The 20,810-nt window shown below is 49.6% G+C and overlaps 1 protein-coding gene across 2 annotated transcripts; it reads right to left on the bottom strand.

The window, feature by feature from the left end:
* Positions 1-1,948: 1,948 nt before the first annotated feature.
* On the bottom strand, positions 1,949-6,272 carry RAX (retina and anterior neural fold homeobox). 2 transcript variants are annotated; one of them, XM_088019588.1, is made up of 3 exons: positions 5,978-6,272; positions 5,426-5,676; positions 1,949-2,446 (listed from the first exon to the last, which is right to left on the bottom strand). In XM_088019588.1, exons 1-3 carry the CDS (start codon positions 6,270-6,272, stop codon positions 1,949-1,951), a joined length of 1,044 nt encoding a protein of 347 aa, XP_087875714.1. The 2 variants fall into 2 exon arrangements, with proteins under 2 accessions (XP_087875714.1, XP_027958673.1); XM_028102872.1 differs by having other exon boundaries at positions 5,984-6,272.
* Between the last annotated feature and the right edge of the window lie 14,538 nt (positions 6,273-20,810).

Here is a 20,810-nt window from a genome sequence, read left to right as displayed (position 1 = left end):
CAGTCCAAACTGAAAGAAATTTACTTACACATTCGTCCTGTTTACCTATTTTTTTTCCATGCCAACAGCTGGGATCACTTGGCCAATCCATCCATTTCCCAACGAACATCCTTGTGAGAGAAAGTACAGGTATTACTTCCTACCCCTTAGGGGAAATAACAGATCCAATAAATCCTTACTGACCAGTCTGCTCTATGCAAGGCACCACATGAGGGTCTTAGGGGTACACACCCCTGATTATGCTATAGCCTCTCAGGACCCTCAAGGCAAGGCCTGGGTCCTGTGATGACACTTCCTCTACCCCCAGCCTCAGGACAGTCATCCTTTGCCCAGGTCGGTTTCAGGAGCCCAAGAGTAGGGATAGCGCGGGATCACAGTATGTATTGCCTTGCTTGGTGCTTGGTCGTTCACACAAAGCCCTTACAGTTGATCTTATTGCATCTTTTCCACCTCCCCGGGACATAGGGTTCATTTAGACAAGGAAAGGGGGCTGGGCTAGCTCACTAACGTGCTAACGAACGACAAAACAGTAGGGGGTGGATGATGCTAAGGCTCCGGCCGCATCTTTTCCAGTGCACTCAAAGCAACGAGGCCAGAGGACCTGCGCGGCGGGAAAGCGGGTTATTCCGCAGTCCGCCCAGCTTCCAGGATCCACTGCGGATACCGCGGCTGCTCAGGCTGGGAGTTCCGGGCTCTCCTTCCCGGGGCGACTCCCCGAGGGCCGCGGGAGCTTCGGAAGCGGGCTGAGACCTCTGGATTCCCTCCCGCCCCAGGGCCGGCGCCAAAGAACAGCGGATACTGTCCACGACGCGCCCGCAAGGATGAGCGCCCCGGGGTCGCGGCGCAGAGCGCTCCAGAACACTGTCCCAGAGCACGGCAGCTAACCTGACGGGCACTGAACAGAACCGCGGGGTTGGGGGGTTGAGGAGCGAGTTGGGGAAGCGAGAGAGAGGCGAGGGGATCAGAAGAGGAAAAGTGGTTCTGCCCGAGTCTTCGGAGGACTAATGTCATCAGTCCTGGGTAGCAGGGGCTGGCACCGAGCCCATGACCCGGACAGTGATCCGAGAGGGCCCTTGGGCAGCGACGGGCGGCAAGCAGGGAGGCGGGGCCCTCAGGGGTTCCGGACACTCAGCTCTCCCCCTGGGGAAGGTGGTGTAGACATTTCCTATTGGGATCAGTCTTTCGAAGTAGCAGTCACAGCTTGGCTATTGGGGTATAGAGGGCCTGGGAACGCGCAGGCAGCTGAGCCTTGGGCTCCAAACGCCCCGAACACCACACACTCGCGCCTCCCGCAAGCGCCAGGAGAGGAGCGCTCGGGGGTGGGAGGACTCGCAGTCTCCGCAGCAGCAAAGCGCCCCCAGGAGGGTACGCAGGAGGGAGCCCCAGGTCCTGCGCGGTCCTCTGCTTTCCCTGACCCACCCCAGCCGTCACCGCAGCTCCTCCCGTACCGCCATCCGCCTTCCTCCCCGCCACCGCAGTCCTGGGCGCCCTTAACCGGAGTCAGACCAAAACAAGGCAATCTTTAATTCTCCTCCCCAATATTTCAAACTACGCATACAAACAGTCCCTCAAACTCTATTTCTCGGCCTCCCCTTCCTCCCAGTTGTCGTTTTCCGGGCTAGCCACGCCGCCCGGGAACAGCCGAGGCCAGGCGCTTTGGGTCCCCTGAACCCCGAGGGGCCGGGCCGCCTCTCCCCCTCCAGCAGCAGGGCCGGGGGTCCTGGGGGTGGAGGGATGGCCAGAGGTCAAAGGGCCTCGGCTGGCCGTAAGGTCCGTCCTCCCGTGCGAGCCAGGAGCAGACGCGCGTCCGGGACCCAAGCCTGGCTGCAGCATCAGGCGGCTTGGGAGGGTGGCCGTGTGGGGGAACCCGGGGGGGAAAGGGCGCGCGCCTGCGGGTCCGGGTCGGTTCCCAGGACTGTCGTCCGGCCCGATCTCGTCGCGGGTGCCCCTAGAGGGCCTGCCAAGGCTTCCCGATGGCCTGGATGTGCTCCTTGGCCTTCAGGCGCAGAGCCGCGATGCTGCTGTTGCGCGGGTCCGCCTCGTCCAGGGGGAACTTGTCCCCGAAGCCCGGCGCGCAGGGGTAGGCGGACGGCGGCGGCCCGAGGGGCTGCAGGCCCGGGCCCAGCGGCGGAGAGTTCAGGAAGGGCGGCGGCGGCGGCGGCGGCGTGTAGCTGGCGGGCAGGCTCTGCGCCGGCGGCCCGAAGCCCGGCAGGCTCTGCAGCGCCGTGGCGCCCCCGCCCGGCAGCGGCGACCCCAGCCACGACTCGAGCGGCAGGGCGCCTCCCGCCGGCCCGCCGCCGCCGCCCGGGCCCGCCCCGAGGGGCGCCAGGGCCGCGGAGGGCGGGGAGCGGCTGAAGGAGAGGAGGGGCGAGTCTTGCAGCTTCATGGACGACACTTCGAGCTTCTCCTGCCGCCGCCACTTGGCCCGTCGGTTCTGGAACCACACCTGCGGAGGGCAGCACAGCGGCCGTCGGGCTGCGGCGGAGGCTCGGGCCGCGCCCCCGCCCTGCTCCCGGGGCAGCCCGACCGGGACGACTCTCTCACCCCCAAAGAAAACTGGGGTTGGACTGTTTCGCACCACCTCCCCACCCCTACGCTCTCCTTTCTTTTCCACCCCGTTTTCTCCTTTTTGCCTCTTCCCTCCTCTCGTTTTTGGAAAGCAGATGTCACCAAATTTCGGGACCTGCTGGTTGTCAGCTCCTCCTGGCACCTCGGTTTAGCAGTTACTTCCTCTCTCTATGGTCCTGCTCTCAGTGACTGTGTTTGGGCTCAGACTCTCTGTGGTTTTTTTTTTTTTTTAATTTTAAAAAATATTTTACTTATTTATTTGGGAGAGAGAGAGCACAAGAAGCAGGAGCGGCGGGCAGGGGCAGAGGCAGAAGCAGGCTCCCCGCTGAGCAGGGAGCCCAACACGGGGCTCTATTCCAGGACCCCGGGATCATGACCTGAGCGGAAGGCAGGCGCCCCCAGTTTCTGTGCTTTGCCTACCTTTTGTCTCTATTATAAACATATATATAAACAAATACTCCAAGTACCCTAACTGGCAGCACTGGATGTTAAAATACAGCTATTTCCAGGAATTACTGGTTATGATAACTAGTAGAAAAAAGTGGGTTTATTTTATCCCAAGCTTATTTGAGTTGCTGCTTTAATAAGATCTTCATTCTTCTTTAATTGATATCCCTTTAGTATTTCTGATACTTCTTATAAATGGCTTTCAATGATTATAATCGTTTGTTTATCATATTGAAGTTTTTGGAGTCAATTTTGACATTACTCTAAGATAAGTTCAATGAATTCAGTTTTTCTTTCTTTCTTTTTCTTTCTTTTCCTTCCTTCCTTCCTTCCTTCCTTCCTTCCTTCCTCCCTCCCTCCCTTTCTTTCTTTCTTTCTTTCTTTCTTTCTTTCTTTCTTTCTTTCTTTCTTTCTTTTTTTTCTTTACATATAGAAAGTCTGCACCAAGAATGAAGTCTGGTCTCTTAATGATAAAATGTCCATTACTGATTTGGTAAAAGCCCAAGAAAAGGTGTAATTAGGGTTTCACTACCAAATTCCTACCCCTGGAAACAGAACAGAGAGAACTGGTCTAGTTTGGTAGAGAATCTGAAAGAAGTTTGGCCAAAGTGGTGGCTTCCTTTAATGGAAGGAAATAGGGGAGTAGCTGAGACCTTAGAAGGGTAATGTATGTAATGCTAGGATTTGGGGGGAGGGGGAGGAAGAAAAAGAAAAAAAAAAGTTCAGTACCCTTGTCCCCTTCCCACAAAAGATTCATCTCCATAGCTGGGGCCCTAATTACCCCAGAAACATTAGCTCTTCGCCGATAATAGAGAAAAGAGAAACATCAGCTTGGGGAGGGCTCCCATCTGCATGTCCCACTCTGGCCCCCCCCAGATATCGGCTACCGTCTTCCACCCAGTATTCAAAGTCAGAGAGCTGAAGACTGGGATAGCCGGCCCTTAGAGGGCTGTACCGCTGCCCTCCGCGCGGCTGGAGGCCCCCGCTAGACCTCCCCCTCTGTCTGATTACATCAGAGCCATGTGTTAAGAACCCGCCATATGCTGGGCACTGTGCTGGCCCTGTGGTCACAGAGAAGTCACAGACACTGCTCTCAAGAAGCTGACAGCTTAGAGGAGGGGCCCAAATCCCTGAACAAATAAAGAGGGAGGAAGGTAGGACAGAGGTGGCATCAAGTGCGAAGGCAGCCCTGAGCTGGCTGGGTCTGCGGCCTGTGGGGGCACTGGGGGCACTGGGGGCACTGGGAGGCTTTGTCTCTCCTCTTCTTTCCTCGTTCACTTGTGTCCCTTTCTTCCCCCTAGGGCAGCCTCTCTCTCTGAAAAGCAGGTGCTGAAATGTCCACACCTTCAATGACACCATTGCAGTTCCACTGCCCCAAATTAAGAGAAATTGAACTGTCCTTGCAAGTTAATCCTAAATTACATTAGGGAACTATTTTTTTTTTTAAACCATGGCATTTACTCGTTACTTTAAACGCCTAATCTAATAAGCAGAAGAGACAAAAGGCAAAAGCTTGTCCCCTTTCACCTTTAAGGTAAGGCTAAAAGCCCCCTAACATCTGAATATCTTCACTTCCTGGAAATCTAATTCATTAGGACACACACAAAAATCCCACCTTAGTTCCGCTGCCTTTCAGAGGTAGTGAAATTTGTTCCCAATGACTCCCTTTCAGGCCTCTGTAAACTCTCCTAATTTGGAAATCCTCCCAGATTTTTCACAGATGACTAGCAAATATTTAAGGCTTTCAAATATTTTAATGATCAGGGATTAAAGATAATTCAGCTTTAATTAAAGCAAAAACCCTTTTACAAAAAAAAAAAAAAAAAGAAAGAGAGAGAGAGAGAGAGAAAGAAAGAAAAGAAAAGAAAAGAAAAGGCCTCTCTGCAGCAGCGGGAAGTTTGGTTGGATGTGCACCAAAGAAGCAAAAGTCAGTTTCTTAAACAAATTCACCAAAACTTTCAACAACTGCAGGCGCCAGGGCCCTTGCAAGAAGACTGGGTTTGGGTTTCTCAACAGGGTGAGCGCGAGTGACGAGGGTGGCATTTGGGGCCCCAATCCTGGAGGCTGCCTACATCCCGTCTCTATTCACCGCCTCCCGCCCCTGTCCTGGCTGCGTCTAATGAGCTGTGTCTCTCTTCATCTTGCCAGCCCTGTCTTAGTGCTCTCTTTAGGTTCGAAGAGGGAGACCCCCAAAAGGGAGATGCTACCACAAACTGGAACAGACTGTCCAAGGGGCGGTGGTGGGTCCCCGACAAGGTCGGTGACGCGCCTCTGAGGCTCTGGGCGAGCCCCGTCGAGGAGGACCAATGGGAAGAGCGTCACAATACATGCGTGGCCGCCCGGGGGTTTGGTGAGCACTAGCTGCAGCTTGGGCCTGGGGCCCTCCCGGGGACCGATCTGGGCGCTTTACCTGGACCCGGACTTCGGGTAGGTTGACTTTGCCGGCCAGCTCCTCGCGGCTGTACACGTCGGGGTAGTGCGACTTCTCGAACGCGCGTTCCAGCTCGTGTAGCTGGTATGTGGTGAAGGTCGTGCGGTTCCGCCGGTGCTTCTTCTTGGGTTCCTCCTCCGACAGCTTCGCGTCACCGGTGGCCGGACCGACCGGCAGCCCTGGGCTAGGCCGTGCCTCCCCAGGCTCCTTGGGGCAATAGGGTCGAGGGGCTGGGACGAAGAGGCCCCAGACGGTCAGAGACACTCCGGGAGTTATCTCTGGGCCCACTCCACCTACACTTGGGCGCCGGCAGCGGGACGCGGGCTCCTCCCGGGCGCGGGACCAGGAGGTCGGGGTAAGGCTGTGAGGGGCCCCTAAGATCTCTCGGAACGCAAACTGGAGCCTCCTGCTATACACAGCCCGACTCCGCGCCCACATGCCTTAATAAAGGTTAAGGCAGGGGCTTATTCGTCTTGCGGAGCTCCTAAGTTTGGGCACCCCCTCAGGGCCCCGCAGCAGCCGGGGGTGCACACTCACCTTCGTACTCCGGAGCAGGCGCCGGGGCAGGCTGCGGGGAGGGCTCGCCGCCTCCCCCGGGCGCCTTGGGGCAGGCGGCCCGCGCGCCTGGCCTCCTATCCCGCTCCTTCGCGCCCCGGGCGCCGGGCTCCGCGGAGAAGGAACCAAGGATCGCGTCGTCCTTGGTAAATCCCAGAATAGCCTCGATGCTGTGCAGCCGCGAGGTGCTTCCTCCCGGGCTGCGGAGCAGGTGGCCGGCAAGCGAGAAGCTGCCGTCGGCCATGGCGGGGGCGCAGCCCGGCAGGTGCATGGGGAGCGCCAGGAGGCCGGAGGGCGCGGCCCGCGCTCTAGCAGCGCCGCCTGCCTTGGAGACCGAGAGAAGAGGCTCGAAGTCGGCGCTTCCCGGGTACCGCCGTCCCACCCGCGGGGTCCGGACCCAAGGTCAAGCTTGGCGGGTGACGCGGGCCCGGGCTGCGCGCGCCGGAGGCGGGCAGCGCTCGGCCCACGGCGGCCTGGGTCTCTGCAGGAGTCTGAAGTTCGGACTCGGGGTAGCTGGGGCTCCGGGGGCTAAAGGCTGCGAGCCCGTTCGCCCCGGCTCCTCCCCTCCTGCCCCGAACCCAGCCTCTTCCCTCGGCCCCTCCCCCGGCAGCGGGGCGGGTCTTTCCCTCAGGGTCCCAGTGCTGCCACTCCGGGCGGGGCCGGCACTCCGAACTTTCCACCTTCCACCTTTCGATCCGCTCCAAACGCTCCAAACACGTCTCGGGGGGAACCGGCGGTGGGATGTTTGACAGGCCTGGGGACCCCGCTCCGGGGCCCGTTTCACCCGTCTGGCCTCAATGGGGCCGACGGCCTTGGTCTCACCTTTCCCCAGTACCCCGTGGGTTTGCCTCCCTTCTTGGGCTTCCCCCCCCCCCGCCCCCACCATCACTCCCGCGACCCCAGAGTCGCCTCCGCCCTCGGGCTCACTTCCTCGGCAGGGCTGAGCGCCCGGGGCGACCTTTGGAAAGACAGAGCGGACGGGCGGCTGCCCGGGCTCTTCAGCGTAGGACGTCGGGCCACGCACGCTTCTTCCCAGTTTTGAAATTTCCCTTCTCTCTCCTTCTTTTTACCCCCAAGGGCACTCCTCTTTCGGCTCCGTAGTCCGAAGCCTTCGGGTGTATTTTATTTGTCTATATATGTTTAACCGCTCCTTCCTGTCTCCGGACTCGCGCGCCGGTAGGCTCGCTCACCCCAGCGCCAGCCCCAGGAGGCGGTGGGGCCATCTGTCCCTGCACACCCGGTGACCTCGAGTGCCCGACCGCCCAGCAGGAGGCTGGGAGGCCCCGAGACGGACCTGCTGCCGGCTCAGGCCCGGGGCGGGTGGGGTAGGGGGGACCCGCCTTCACTCTCGTAGACTGTCCCGCGGGACCCCTCTCCCCACCAACAGTCTCCAGACCCAGGAGGTGTCCCAGCCTCAGGCTGACGGGGCAAGGACCTTCGTCTGGGGTGAAGGCCTCGCACTTCTCTGGGTGGGGGGTTATAGGCGTAATCTGCTTGCATTTCCTTGCACTTTGGGAGCCCCACGAGGCTTCCTTGGCCCAGAATGAGAGTCGCAGGCCAGGTGGAATGATGGTTACTGTCGACAAGTGTTTTTTCACGTGTGCCGGTGCTGTGGTCCGCGCTGTGAAGGCTGACACTTCTCAACTTTGCGGCCCGACCCGAGGCCACCCCCGCCCCGTCCCCCTTCTCTAAACTATTAGCGGGAAACGTGAACCAAAATGCTTTCCTAAAGGTCTGAGGACCTAGAGATTCCTTTCATTTTCCCCACTTTTATTGCGATGTAATTGACATACAGCGCGGTGTGAGTTGAAGGTGTACGGTATAATGATTTGGTTTACCTGCCTAGTGAAATGATTACCAAGATAAGTTTAGTTAACACCTCATGATCTCATACAGATACAAAATAGAGATTCTTAAAATGTCCTCTGCAGTAGGAGCTCTGATCCCCCACACAGGGACGTCTCCCCCACCTCCACCCCCCACCCCCTCCATTAGTTTCTCTCTGCTTGCATTCAGACAAGGGTTTACTGCCTCCCTTCTGAGTGTCCCACACTAAGGTGGGCCATGCCAGCACCACAAAAGAAAAGAAAGGCCGGGTGCTGGCCTTGAGAAGTTTAACGGCCAGCCTGGGAGATAAGACAACGGAAGGAACAAGAGAAAAACACATATCTTCCAACCCTCACCTCTATTTTATTTTTTTAAAGTTTATTTATTTAAGTAATCTCTATACCTAACATGGGGCTAGAATTCAGGACCTTATGAGATCAAGAGCTGCATGCTCTTCTGACTGAGCCAGCCAGGCGCCCCCAATCCTTCAAACTGGTGTTAGAAGGGCACTCAAAAGGACATGTGACCACATTAAGGATCATGAAATGATTAATTCTCTATGATGGGCATATGCAAGTGGTCATTACACAAATTGCTCTATTTTTTAGTAGACCTATAAAAAGGTAAAATAGCAAGCAGGTGAGTTTGCAGTAGATAGATATTGAGCTACTGGTTCAAGTAAAAAGTTATGTTTTATTTTAAAGATTTATTGATTTTTATTTGAGAGAGAGAGAGAGAGAGTGGAGGAGGGTCAGAGGGAGAGAGAGAGTCTCAAGCAGACCCCTTGCTGAGCAAGGAGCTGGTTGCAGGCTCCATCCCAGGACCCTGAGATCATGACCTGAGCCGAAATCCAGAGTCAAATGCTTAACCGACTGAGCCACCCAGGTGCCCCAGAAGTGACGTTTTATTTTAAGAAAAAGCTACATTAATGATAATCAATATGCACCTTATAGCTTTCAGAATCCTTTCACACTCTTCCCATCAGAGGATGCTCACAACCCTGTGAGGTGAGCAGGACAAATGCCTTTGTTCCCATTTTATAGAAGAGGACACTGAGGCTGTTAAGGGGAGAGGCCAGGACTAGAACTCAGACCACGGGACTCCTTGTCCAGCGTTTTCTGCCTGTGGCTCATTTGTAATAAAGGTTGTAGAGTGGGATGTTTTTGAAAAGAATAAAAGCCCATCTTAGCCTGCCGTCCATCCTTAATCCTTCCCGGAGACTGGCCACCGCATCTAAGAGGCTGAGGTAATGGCAGCTTAGCTTCCCCGAGAAGTGAAGTCAGAGCCTGTAGACAGAGGCCTTTGGGGCACTGGTGTCCCAGACTAGTGAACAAATCCTAGGGAGGTTCCCATCTCAGTCCAGGCAAAGCCTGTCCCTGGGGCCCTCGGGCTTTCTAGGCTGCCGAAGGCAACTATCCCTGCAAAGGGTCTGGTGGCACCCCCACAATGTCCCAGATGCCAGTTACATAGACCTGCTGGCTGCCCGAGTGGCTGACTGGTGGTTGCTGTTTCCCCTATGACCAAGAATGCTTTTTATGTAAACTTCCCCAATATTAAATTGATCTTTATAATCACTGCTCAACAAAGATTGGCAGTGTTTTCTTAAGCTTCTGCCCACACGCTAAGGGGCTTAGAGCCTTGTTTTCCAAAGTTAATTCCCTCTGGGACTGGCCAGCTCTCCCTAATAGGTCCAGGTGAGGTTAGCTTTTATTTACTGTTTATTTCAGAGTCTTGAGAGAAAAGCAGAAAAGGCTTCAACAGCCACTGGCGAGGGACTCCGGGGGAAACAGGGCAAAGCAGGACAAGGGGAGGTTGGGGCTTCCTTTGTGCACGACATAAAGAGCTAGTCAATGGCATTGTGGGCACGGTGGAGGGTACTCCAAGCAATCAGCCGGGGGTCATTGTTAGGGGCTAATCTACATGTGTATTTCCCAAGAACTCGATTAGGGAAGATGAATGGACTCGGCCATGTCCCTAATTCTAGCATGAAGCTCGCTGCATTTTTCCAGCAGTTACGCCAGCTCATAATCAGCCCAACTTTAGCAAAAGTAAGGCGCCTGCCTTCTGAACTCCACCTCTGTTTAATTCATTAATTCATTAGGTGGATCAAAGAAAAATCCCTCCTCCCAGCCCCCACATGCGGGCTGAACCTAGACATAGCTAAAGCCCATTTAAACTTGGCATGGCTCAGAGAAACCTTTCCAGAAGGGAGGAGAGTGGGGGTGGTCGGGGCTTGGGAAGGTCTTTAGGGTGGGAGGTTCTGTGTGCTGTGGGAAGGACGATATGGAACAATAATTGAAGTGGGGTGGGGTGAGGGGGGAGGTTTTGAAGAGAAAGGAAATAGGGACAGGCTAGCACGAAGAAGATGAAATCTAAACGTAACCAGCAACTATGGGAAGTTGTAGCGTAAAGTGGCTCTTTTGTCTTGGATGGATGTGGGAGGTCCCATTTCTGGAAGCATTCTAGGTGGACTGCTTCCCCCAGAACACTCTTGCGGGAAATGGGCCTGTGTACGGTGATTTCCCTGTGCGCTGGGTGAGCAGGTGACGCGTTCACAAAGTGAGCTAATGGCGTTTGACTGTAGTGTCTAGTAATTTCACCTTGAAGCGGTGTTTGAGGTTTTGGCGAAAAATGTTTATTTAAGGGCTTATATGATACCACTTCACATGTGTAAAACCAACTCTATCATCTGGATGTAGATTCTTCCTTCAGTAGATGTATTTTTATCCTGGAATAACTCCTCTTGTCTCACACTCCTCCTATTAGCTCATACATGTTCTTTCAGGGAAATAGATAAATAAATTTATCGAATACTAATGCTATGCCAATGGGCACTCTTCTGAGAGTGAATTTACGTGGATTACCTAATCAGTCCTCACAATAACCCTGTGAGATAGTCGATATTATCTCCTCTTATAGATGAGGAATCTGAAACACAGATTAAATCGCTTGCCAAGGTTTCAGGGTTTGGGGTGGAATCTGGACCTAGGTGTTTTTTCAGTAATGTGCCCATCTAACCACTATGTGCACTGCCTCCCAATATGGCGGGTTTACATGATAGGCACTGTGAATCTTCCCGTGACTCTAAGAGAACTAGCAGATGAAATAAGAGCTTTTGGGAGTCAAAGGATATAGGAATACTATGGAAATCAAGAGTCCAAGGCTGGGGGCGCCTGGGTGGCTCAGTTTGTTGGGCGACTGCCTTCGGCTCAGGTCATGATCCTGGAGTCCCGGGATCGAGTCCCGCATCGGGGAGGGGGGGGGGGTCCCTGCTCAGCGGGGGGGTCCCTGCTCAGCGGGGGGGGGGTCCCTGCTCAGCGGGGGGGGGGGTCCCTGCTCAGCGGGGGGTCTCTGCTCAGCGGGGGGTCTGCTTCTCCCTCTGACCCTCTTCCCTCTCGTGCTCTCTGTCTCTCATTCTCTCTCTCTCTCTCAAATAAATAAATAAAATTAAAAAAAAAAAGAGTCCGAGGCTTAACTGACTGAGCCACCCAGTATATTTTTAAGCATCAGCCCTGTGTCATTTATTTTGTCTTCCCTTGATGCTATGAATTCTCTCCTGTACTATATTGTACATTGCATGTCACATCCTGGGCACAGTATACAAGATGCTGACCGTTGTAAAAAAAAAAAAAAAAAGAAAACAGTGCTTGTTTGTCTGTCACTACCAAATCTTCCGAACCAATAAAATATTTTCCTACTTGAAGCACAGCAGAAGGAAAATCAGGAAAACGTTCTTAGAAATGCTTATCAGAAAACCCATCTTTACAAGTAGACAACCAATAATGAATATTGTTGGCCACTTTCATCAGATTGGCACAAGTGATAAAACACTTCCTATACATCAGTGTACCACTCCATATGGCAATCTAAATATTTTCTAGTATTTTCAGACTGAGGTGGGGTAAATGTTGATAAAAGGATACTGCAGTGAATTATTATTTACCCCATCACATAATTGTGGCTAAAACACACCAACCAATGAAGGGATGGGCATCATATAGGCATTTCTGGCTGAATGGAGAGCCTCTCCGATGGGCAGATGGAAACAGACGTTTTCCCTAATCACAAGATGAAACCAAGGGCATTTGGGAGCTGCTGAGTTTCCCCGGTGGCATTACGCTGTTTGAAAGACTCCCTTTGGGTAAGAACAGAGACCACAGCTCTCCGCAGATCATCCATTAGTTGGCAAGAAGTCTGCCCTCCTTTGGCATCCCTGTTGTTTCCCAATTACAGTATTTTTAGGAACACCAACACTTAAAACTAGCCTCTGATTTAGTTTTCTGGTTCTCCCACTGCTAGCCCCCCCCCCCCCACCTTTCCTTCGGAGATCTGGGAATCTGGGAAACCGGGGTCCAGAGAGAGGAAGTGATTTGCCCACGATGAGACAGAATGGCTGTGGCAGGGCTCGGACTAGGGGCCAGTCTCTGGACTCCCTGACTCTTCCACAGGCCACCGTGGCTTTACCACTGCCATGCTGAGCTCTCAGGAGTCCTACACTTGGAAGTCCCATGCTTGTCATTGGAGTAAGTGTGCGCATGAGTCCTGGAGGAATACGTTTATTGAACAAACACAATGAAGTTACTCTTCGTACTGCTCCCCAATCATTTACCAATCCAGTTACCTTGGCCTTGGTCCTGAGCTTGCTTTTGCAGCTGATGCCAATCCAAGTAGACTCCACGTAAGAGGAAAAATTCCCTTGGCAATAGATTTGCAGAGCATTTGGGCAAACAACCCGTGTGCCGGAATCAGCCAGCAGTGGCTTGTGAGAGCCCATGGTTAGTATCACTTCCCAGCTCTGAGTTCACCGACGCCACATTAGTGGCTTGAAACAAGTCATAGTCACAGTTAGGCAAGCCCTGAAAATCAAAGCATTCTCCCTCTTCTCTTTCTCCACCCCACATTAGGGGTCTAAAAATACTCACTAGCATACCAATGTTCTTACTTCATTAAAGAGTGAAGAAATCAGAAAGTATTATTATTATTAAAGCTAAAATATAATCTATTGAGTAAGAGATGGCCACCGTTTTTGCCAATAAAATGGAGCATTTACATCATTATCTCAGAATATATAAATAAAAGAGGGAAACTTGGATTTCTGCCAAAGAAATGGGCCTTTTTTTTTTTTGAGTTGTTAGGAGCAAAGCTATATTAAGATAATTCCTCTTTACTTGTTTTCTAATTAAACTAATTGAATTCAGAGTGTCTAAGGGAAGCACAAGAGACATTTATCTCAAGGGGATGATGGTCTTGAAGCCCATCAATCCTCTTTGAAGTGCTAAGAAGGTAAATCCGAGGATGACCATTCTGCAGCAGCCTTGACCCACCCCCGCACTCAGAGTTTGGCCATCTCCAGCAGTCTCCTCCCCTCTTCTTTTTGAAAGGACAGTTATCAGGAGTCAATTCTCATTTCATTTTCACAGCACCCTGTGAGTCAAGACTTACCCCTCCCCCAAGACTTACCTGGCCTCACTGAACACTACTGGCCACTCTCCTGTCTGCTCCTACTTGCTCACGGAGCTACAGCCATATTGGTCTTTTCCTCTTCTTGAAATCCTCCAAGCCCCTTCCTGCCTCAGGACCCTTGCACTGACTACTCTCATTGCCCGAAATGCTCCTCACCCCCACGTTCACATAATCCTTCTTGTCATTTTATTTTTCTCATAGCACCTTCCATTCTCCAAAACTATCTTATGTATTGTTGGTGTAATTGTTACCTGTCTCCCCTCATTAGAATCTAAGCTGCGTGAGAATAGGGACTTTGTCTATTGGATCCCTAGCATCCAGAACATGAGCTACACATAGTGGTGGTTGATTTCATGACTAACAGCAAGGAACTGTATTTTACAAATGAGGAAACTAAGGTTAAGAAACTTGTCTAATTTCAGATAGCTATTAATTAGCACAAGTACATATATTTTCACATCCTTATCATCAGTCATCTGAAGTCCTTCTAAGTATTAGCTATTTCCCATGTGTTTGGAAAATGTCAAACTGCTTTGCTTTCCTTCCTACGTAGTTGACAGAAACCATTTGATCGCTTTCAAAAGTCAGTTCAGGCCACTCCAGTCTTGTTAGCATCAGCGCTGTCTGGGGTTTCCTCTCTGGTCTTTGATGTGAGTGTTCATCGAATGAGGAGCCGGGACCCATGCAATGCCCCAGCCACCATGCTCAGAGCCACCCCAGCCGGCTTCTCTCTCAGCGGAGTGCACCGTCTTAGGGAATGCCGTTCTTTTTCCAAAGCGGCTCCTGCAACTCTCCTGAGGACCATTAGCTGTAGCTTACTTTTATAATTTCATAGACATTTGTTTGTCAATTTTTATTGTACTTTCTCCTTTGACCCCTTAAGCCCTAAAAATGCTGATCTCATATATCCTGACCAATCTAATTAGCCCTTTTTAACCACCAGATGCTTTCAATAGGGTTTTCAAGATGCCCCCCCCCCCGAAGTGTCTTCATTCAGATGTCAGGGGCTTACGGCACTTACTGAGGGTGCGTGCACTGTAAGTCAAAGGAATAAGCTTTAAAGAAATGTAACTTGGAAATCTTTAATGTTTTCTGAAATGACTTGAGAAAACAAGCAAGCATCACTTTGTGCTTTATGCTATTTTTCTGTAGCTCTAGGAATTAGATGCCATCTAAGAATGATGTCTTTAGTTTATAGGTAGGGTTGACTAAACACAGAGTTTTCCCAGGAGAGCAGCACTTTAGAGGAAGGTGAAGAAGCTGAACTTGGATACATGTGCATTTGCTATACTTGCAATGCTACTTTTGGTTAGGTTTCAAATTTTTCCATAATAAAAAGGTTTTTTTAAAGAAAAAAAAGAAAATCCCAGATTTCTGAATCTGAATTTAATTGGTATGATACCAAATTTTACTGCATTCTCCAAGAATCATTTTTGTAGCTTGACAAACTATTTCTAATGTAGACAGAAATCTAAGGATGATCTAGAAATTCCACTTCTAGGTGGAATTGCATCCAATTTCATTGGGGGGGGGAGGAAAGTAGGAGCTATCAGGTAGTCAAAAAGTAGAATCAACCCAAGTGTCCATGAACAGAGGAATGGATAAACAAAATGTGGTCTATACATACAACGGAATATTATTCTGCCTTAAAAAGGAAAGAAACTCTGACACAGGGGCACCTGGGTGGCTCAGTCGGTTGGGCGTCTGCCTTCGGCTCAGGTCATGATCCTGGGGTCCTGGGGTCGAGTCCCGCATCGGGCTCCCTGCTCGGCAGGAGGCCTGCTTCTCCCTCTCCCACTCCCCCTGCTTGTGTTCCCTCTCTCACTGTCTCTCTCTCTCTCTGTCAAATAAATAAATAAAATCTTTAAAAAAAAAAAAAAGGAAAGAAAGAAACTCCGACACATGCTGCAACATGGGTGAAAACTGAGAACATTCTGCTGAGTGAAATAAGCCAGTCATGAAGGGAGAAGTACTGTGTGATCCACTCATATGAGGTCCCATAGAGTGGTCAAATGCATAGAGACTGAAAGTAGAAAGGTGGTTGCCAGGCTGGGGGGAAGGAGAGAATGGGGAGGTCCTGTTTAACGGGTTCAGAGTTTCAGTTGGGGAAAATGGAAAGGTTCTGGAGATGGAAGGTGGTGATCACTGTTCAACATGAATGGACTTCATGTCACCAGAACTGTACACTTAAAAATGGTGAAAGAGGGGGACGCCTGGGAGGCTCAGTCAGTTGAGCTTCCAACTCTTGGCTTTGGCTCAGGTCGTGATCTCAGGGGTTGTGGGATCAAGTCCCACATCGGGCTCAGCGCTCTGCAGGGAGTCTGCTTGAGGATTCTCTCCCTCTCCCTCTGCCCCTCCCTGCACTCACATGCGCACTCTCTCTCTCTCTCTCTCAAATAAACAAATATGGTAAAAAATGTTGAAAAGGGTAAATTTTATGTTATGTTATTTTATGGTCCTTCAGAATTCCTGTGGTTACACAGTGAGCATATTTATTTCATTTTAACTTTTATATTCTCATTTGCATTAAGAAATATGTAATTTTCATCAAAATGTTTAGTTTTTGTGGGAGTAGGATTTATGTATTATTCAATACTTTGAATTCTTAAGGGAAAGTCCTACACATGAATACATGAATATGAACCAAGTACCTGTCCGTTATTTGGACTACTGAGCAGAGAAGAAACTGAGAGCCTAAAACTCATGTGGGAAATAGGTGAAGGGGATCAGGTGGACACTTACCTTGACGAACACTGAGTAACATACGGAACTGTTGAATCACTATATTGTCCACCTGAGACTAATATAACACTGTATGTTAACTACACTGGAATTAGAATGTTAAAAATTACATTATTGGGGCGGCTGGGTGGCTCAGTCAGTTAAGCGTCTGACTCTTGGTTTCGGCTCAGGTCGTGATCTCGTTGTCTTGAGATCAAGCCCCGTGTCAGGCTCCGCACTGAGAGTGGAGTCTGCTTCAGATTCTCTCTCCTTCTCCCTCCTCTCTGCGCGCTCTCTCTCTCGAAAATAAATAAATAAAAATTTTTTGAAAAACTGCATTATTAAAAAATAAAATGCACGGAGAACTCCAAACTTCATTGCGTCCATCTGTTTCTGCCTTTCTTCCTATTGTACCTTTTTCACTAGCGCTGCTAACAATTAGAAGTTTGTTCATTCTGCCCCCGGTATTTATTCTTTTAATTTTTCAAGATTTTACTTATTTATTAGAGAGAGAGAGCGTTCAATAGAGAGAGCACAAGCAGGGGGAGCTGCAGGCAGAGGCAGAGGGAGAAGCAGGTTTTCCGCTGAGCAGGGAGCCCGATGGAGACTCAGCCAACCAGCTGAGCCACTCAGGTGCCCCTGCCCCCAATATTTAATGATAAAATATAAAACATGTATTAAGAACACTTAAAAATATATAATAAAGTTGAGAGGTTTATAAGCACCATGTATCCATGCGTTAGATTTTAAAATTAGTATTTTGTTATATTGTTCTAATATATATATTTATTCATCTATCTCTCTATCCATCCATCCCTTGTACTTTTTTGTACTTCAAGTCAGTAGCAGATTTCAGTACATTTCATCCCCAAGTACACCAACACATGCATATCATTAGCTAGAGTTCAATATTTTTTAAGGATTCTCCTTTACTTTTTCAGTACAATATATACATGATAAGATACATACATCTTAGTGTACCATATAATGAGTTTCACAAAAGCATATACCTTAATATGCTCTTTTATAGTAAATCCCTATCAAGACATGGTGCTCTACTGAGGCACCTGGGTGACCTCAGTCCCTAAGCTTCTGCCTTTGGCTCAGGTCATGATTCCAAGGTCCTGGGATCGAGCCCCACATCGGGCTCCCTGTTCATCAGGAGTCTGGTTCTCCCTTTCCCTCTGCCCCTCCCCTGGCTAGTGCTCTCTCTTACTCTCTCTCTCAAATAAATAAATAAATAAAAATTAAAAGAAAAGAAATTCTTGAACGGGTAAACCACTCTATGGTGAAAAATATCAGAACAGTATTTGCCTCGAGGGGAACGGTGGTGAGCACTGGCCAGGAAGGGGCATGCATGAATTTTCTGAGATGATAGTAATGCACCATGTCTTTTTTTTTTTTTTAAGATTTTTACTTATTTATTTCTATGAGAGAGAGAGAGTGAGAGAGAGGGGCTGTGAACATTCTTGGACACATCTTTTTGAGGACATGTGCTTTCAAATCCTAAGTGTGCATTGCTAGGTGAGAGGATAGTGTGGTTTAGTCCGTTACTTGCATATGAAAGTGCCAGAATGTTTTCCAAAACTGGTTGTACTATTTCACACTCCCTCCAGTAGTGCAGGAAAGCTCCAACTGCTCCACACCCTCCCTGACCCTTGTTGTCAGCTATTACAATGTTAAGCAAATCTAGTGGGTCTGTCGTAATGTGTCATTTTGTGATTGTTTTTAATGTTCATTTCCCTGACAATTACACTGAGCGCCTTTTCATAGGCTTGGCTGTCTCTGCATCTCCCTTCGTTAAGGGTCTGCTCACACTCTTCCCTTTCTTTTTGTACTTGTTTTTTAAAATTTTTATTATTGAGTTGTAAAGAGTTTTAAATATATACTTATGTAAATTACAGATACATTTATATCTAACAAAAGACTGGAATTTGGGATAAAAATAAGTATATATATATTTTTCTTTGTGGGTAAGATTTTGAGAATTCTTTCTCTTTTTTTTTTTTTAGATTTTACTTATTTATTTGACAGAGAGAAACAGGGGGAGAGGGAACATAAGCAGGGGGAGTGGGAGAGGGGGAAGCAGGCTTCCCATGGAGCAGGGAGCCCGATGCGGGACTCGATTCCAGGACCCTGGGATCATGACCTGAGCCGAAGGCAGATGCTTAACGACTGAGCCACCCAGGCGCCCCTAACTTTTGGGCTTTTAAAGAATATATTTGCTTGCTTTCTAGTTCATTGATTTGTGCTCCTATATTTATTGTTTCCTCCCTTCTCCTTAATTTGCTGTGTTATGTTTTTATGAAGAGTATTTTGGTTGGTTTGTTTAGCAGTCTGCAAACTTGGCTAGATATAAACTCCCAACTCTTTTCCCCCTCGGTGGGCAGCAACAGAATTCTTAGTTCAGTTGTTGACCTTAACTGGGCTGCTTGGCGTCTGCCTGATGCACGCACAGTTGGGGGATTAACCAGTATCTTGAATGGACTTTATACACAAAATTAGGGCCATCCGCCTATGGCTCTGTCCCTTCTGGAAATTGCTCTTTCACTTTATGGCTACTGGAGTCACCCCAAACTCTGCTGGTTCTTTGAGCCAATACAGCTGCAGGTTTTCTATCTGAGTTTTAGCTGGCTTAATTGCCTTGACTGGGGTCTGCCCTCAGATGAAACCGGTAAACAAAGGAAAACTCACCTGCGCTTCTTCCTTCTTCCAAGCGTAGGTTCAATTCCCCTCCAGTGTGGGCTTGCTTTTGGCTGCTCTCTGGTGCCTTCGGGCTGTTGTTTCTTTGCATTTGGTCAAGAGTTTAAAGTTGTTTTTAAAGTTGTTATCTGCAGGAGGGTTAATCCACTAGGAGAAAATCTGCCATTATCAGAAGCTGCAAACCCACAGTTTGTTCGTTTATAATCTCACTCCTCTCCCCGTCTCCGGCCGTTCTGTTTGTAGGAGGCGATTTGGCCAGATTTCTAGCGTCAGGAGTGAAACTGAAGTGCTTCTAAAACTCACAAACTGGATTACTTGGCCTCTGAATGACTGAGCTTGCTATGTCAATATTCTTTCAAAAGAAGAACTCTCATTTCCTTCAATTGTAGGAGCACCTAGCTAATTGAGGACTGAGTAATTCTGGGCAAAATTGGAAAGTCCATTTATTTTTTTAAAAGATTTTATTTATTTATTTGAGAGAGCGAGAGCAAACGAAAGGGGGGGCAGAGGGAGAAGGAGAAGCAGATTCCCTGCTGAGCGGGGAGCCTGACATGGGGCTCTATCCCAGGACCCTGAGATCATGACTTGAACCAAAGGCAGACGCTTAACCGACTGAGCCACCCAGGTGCCCCTATTTATGGGAGTTTACAATTTACAATTTTTGGATTCTCTGTTGTGGTGAAAGGAGACCTTTTTATGTCCATCACATGGCACAGACACCATCGACCTCTAGAAGGAAAAAGGCCTTTTGGACGTCCTAACACAGGCCCTCCCTGCCCCAACCCCAGACGGATGTGGTATGTGGCGTCATTTGGTGTGCTGTGGTGGGCTTTGCTATGGTGTACTATGGACCAGGGTTGTGTGGTGTCACGTGGCGTGATGTGTTGTGATATGAGAGGAATCTGATGACTATGGCAGTCTTCTAGTAGTTACACAGCCCCACTGGGATGCAGACCAAAGGGCATCAGAAAATGTTGATTGTCGGGCGCCTGGGTGGCTCAGTTGGTTGAGCGGCTGCCTTCGGCTCAGGTCATGATCCTGGAGTCCCGGGATCGAGTCCCACGTCGGGCTTCCTGCTCGGCAGGGAGTCTGCTTCTCCCTCTGACCCTCTTCCCTCTCATGCTTTCTATCTCTCATTCTCTCTCTCTCTCTGAAATAAATAAATAAAATCTTAAAAAAAAAAAGAAAATGTTGATTGTCAAGATGAAGTACCAATGTAGTGATTTCCTTATCTGCATTGGCTGCATCTCATAAGAAAGCAAGTCTTCTGTGCCATCCCGCAGCTAGTCTGTGGGCTAACGTGGCAACCACAGTATTTTATGTCGCAACAAAGTATATAATAAACCCAGGGCCACATGCATCACCCATCCATACCACTCATTCCGTCCGTTATGGGGCAGAGTCAGGCACTGAACTGAAAATAAATTTTATCCGTTATTTTGCAGCTTTAAAAATGTTGAATATTTTACATTTTCTGTTATAAAACCAATCACAACTCGCATGCCAGTTCTGATAAAAGACAAGCATGGTTTTAAAATGTGTCCATGGGGGCGCCTGGGTGGTTCAGTTGGTTAGGTGACTGCCTTTGGCTCAGGTCATGATCCTGGAGTCCTGGGATCGAGTCCCGCGTCGGGCTCCCTGCTCAGCAGGGAGTCTGCTTCTCCCTCTGACTCTCCCCCCTCTCATGTGCTCTCTCTCTCTCAAATAAATAAATAAAATCTTTAAAAAAATAAAATATGCCCATGGTATCTGGGGTTTGTGATGGCCTTGAATTTGTGTCCCCTCAAGGTTCATATGCTGAATTCTCACCTCCATGGTGATGTTGTTAGGTGGGGTCTTTGGGAGGTGATTAGGTGATGAGAGTGGAGCCCCCATGAATGGGATGAGTGCTCTTATTAAAGGGACCCCACAGAGCTCCCTTGCCCCTTCCATGGTGTAAGGATAAAATGAGAATTCTACAACCCAGAAGAGGGTCCTCACCCAGCTACACTGGCACCGTGATCTCAGGCTTCCAGTCTCCCAAACTATGAGAAATAAACATTTTTTATTTATAAGTCACCCAGGCTGTTGTATCTGATTATAGCAGCCAGGATGG

Source organism: Eumetopias jubatus, unplaced genomic scaffold (assembly GCF_037043125.1).
Source record: "Eumetopias jubatus isolate StellerSeaLion01/CBP00866 unplaced genomic scaffold, mEumJub1_p1.0 scaffold_16, whole genome shotgun sequence".
Lineage (NCBI taxonomy): Eukaryota > Metazoa > Chordata > Mammalia > Carnivora > Otariidae > Eumetopias > Eumetopias jubatus.
This window is presented reverse-complemented; position numbering and strand designations above follow the sequence as displayed.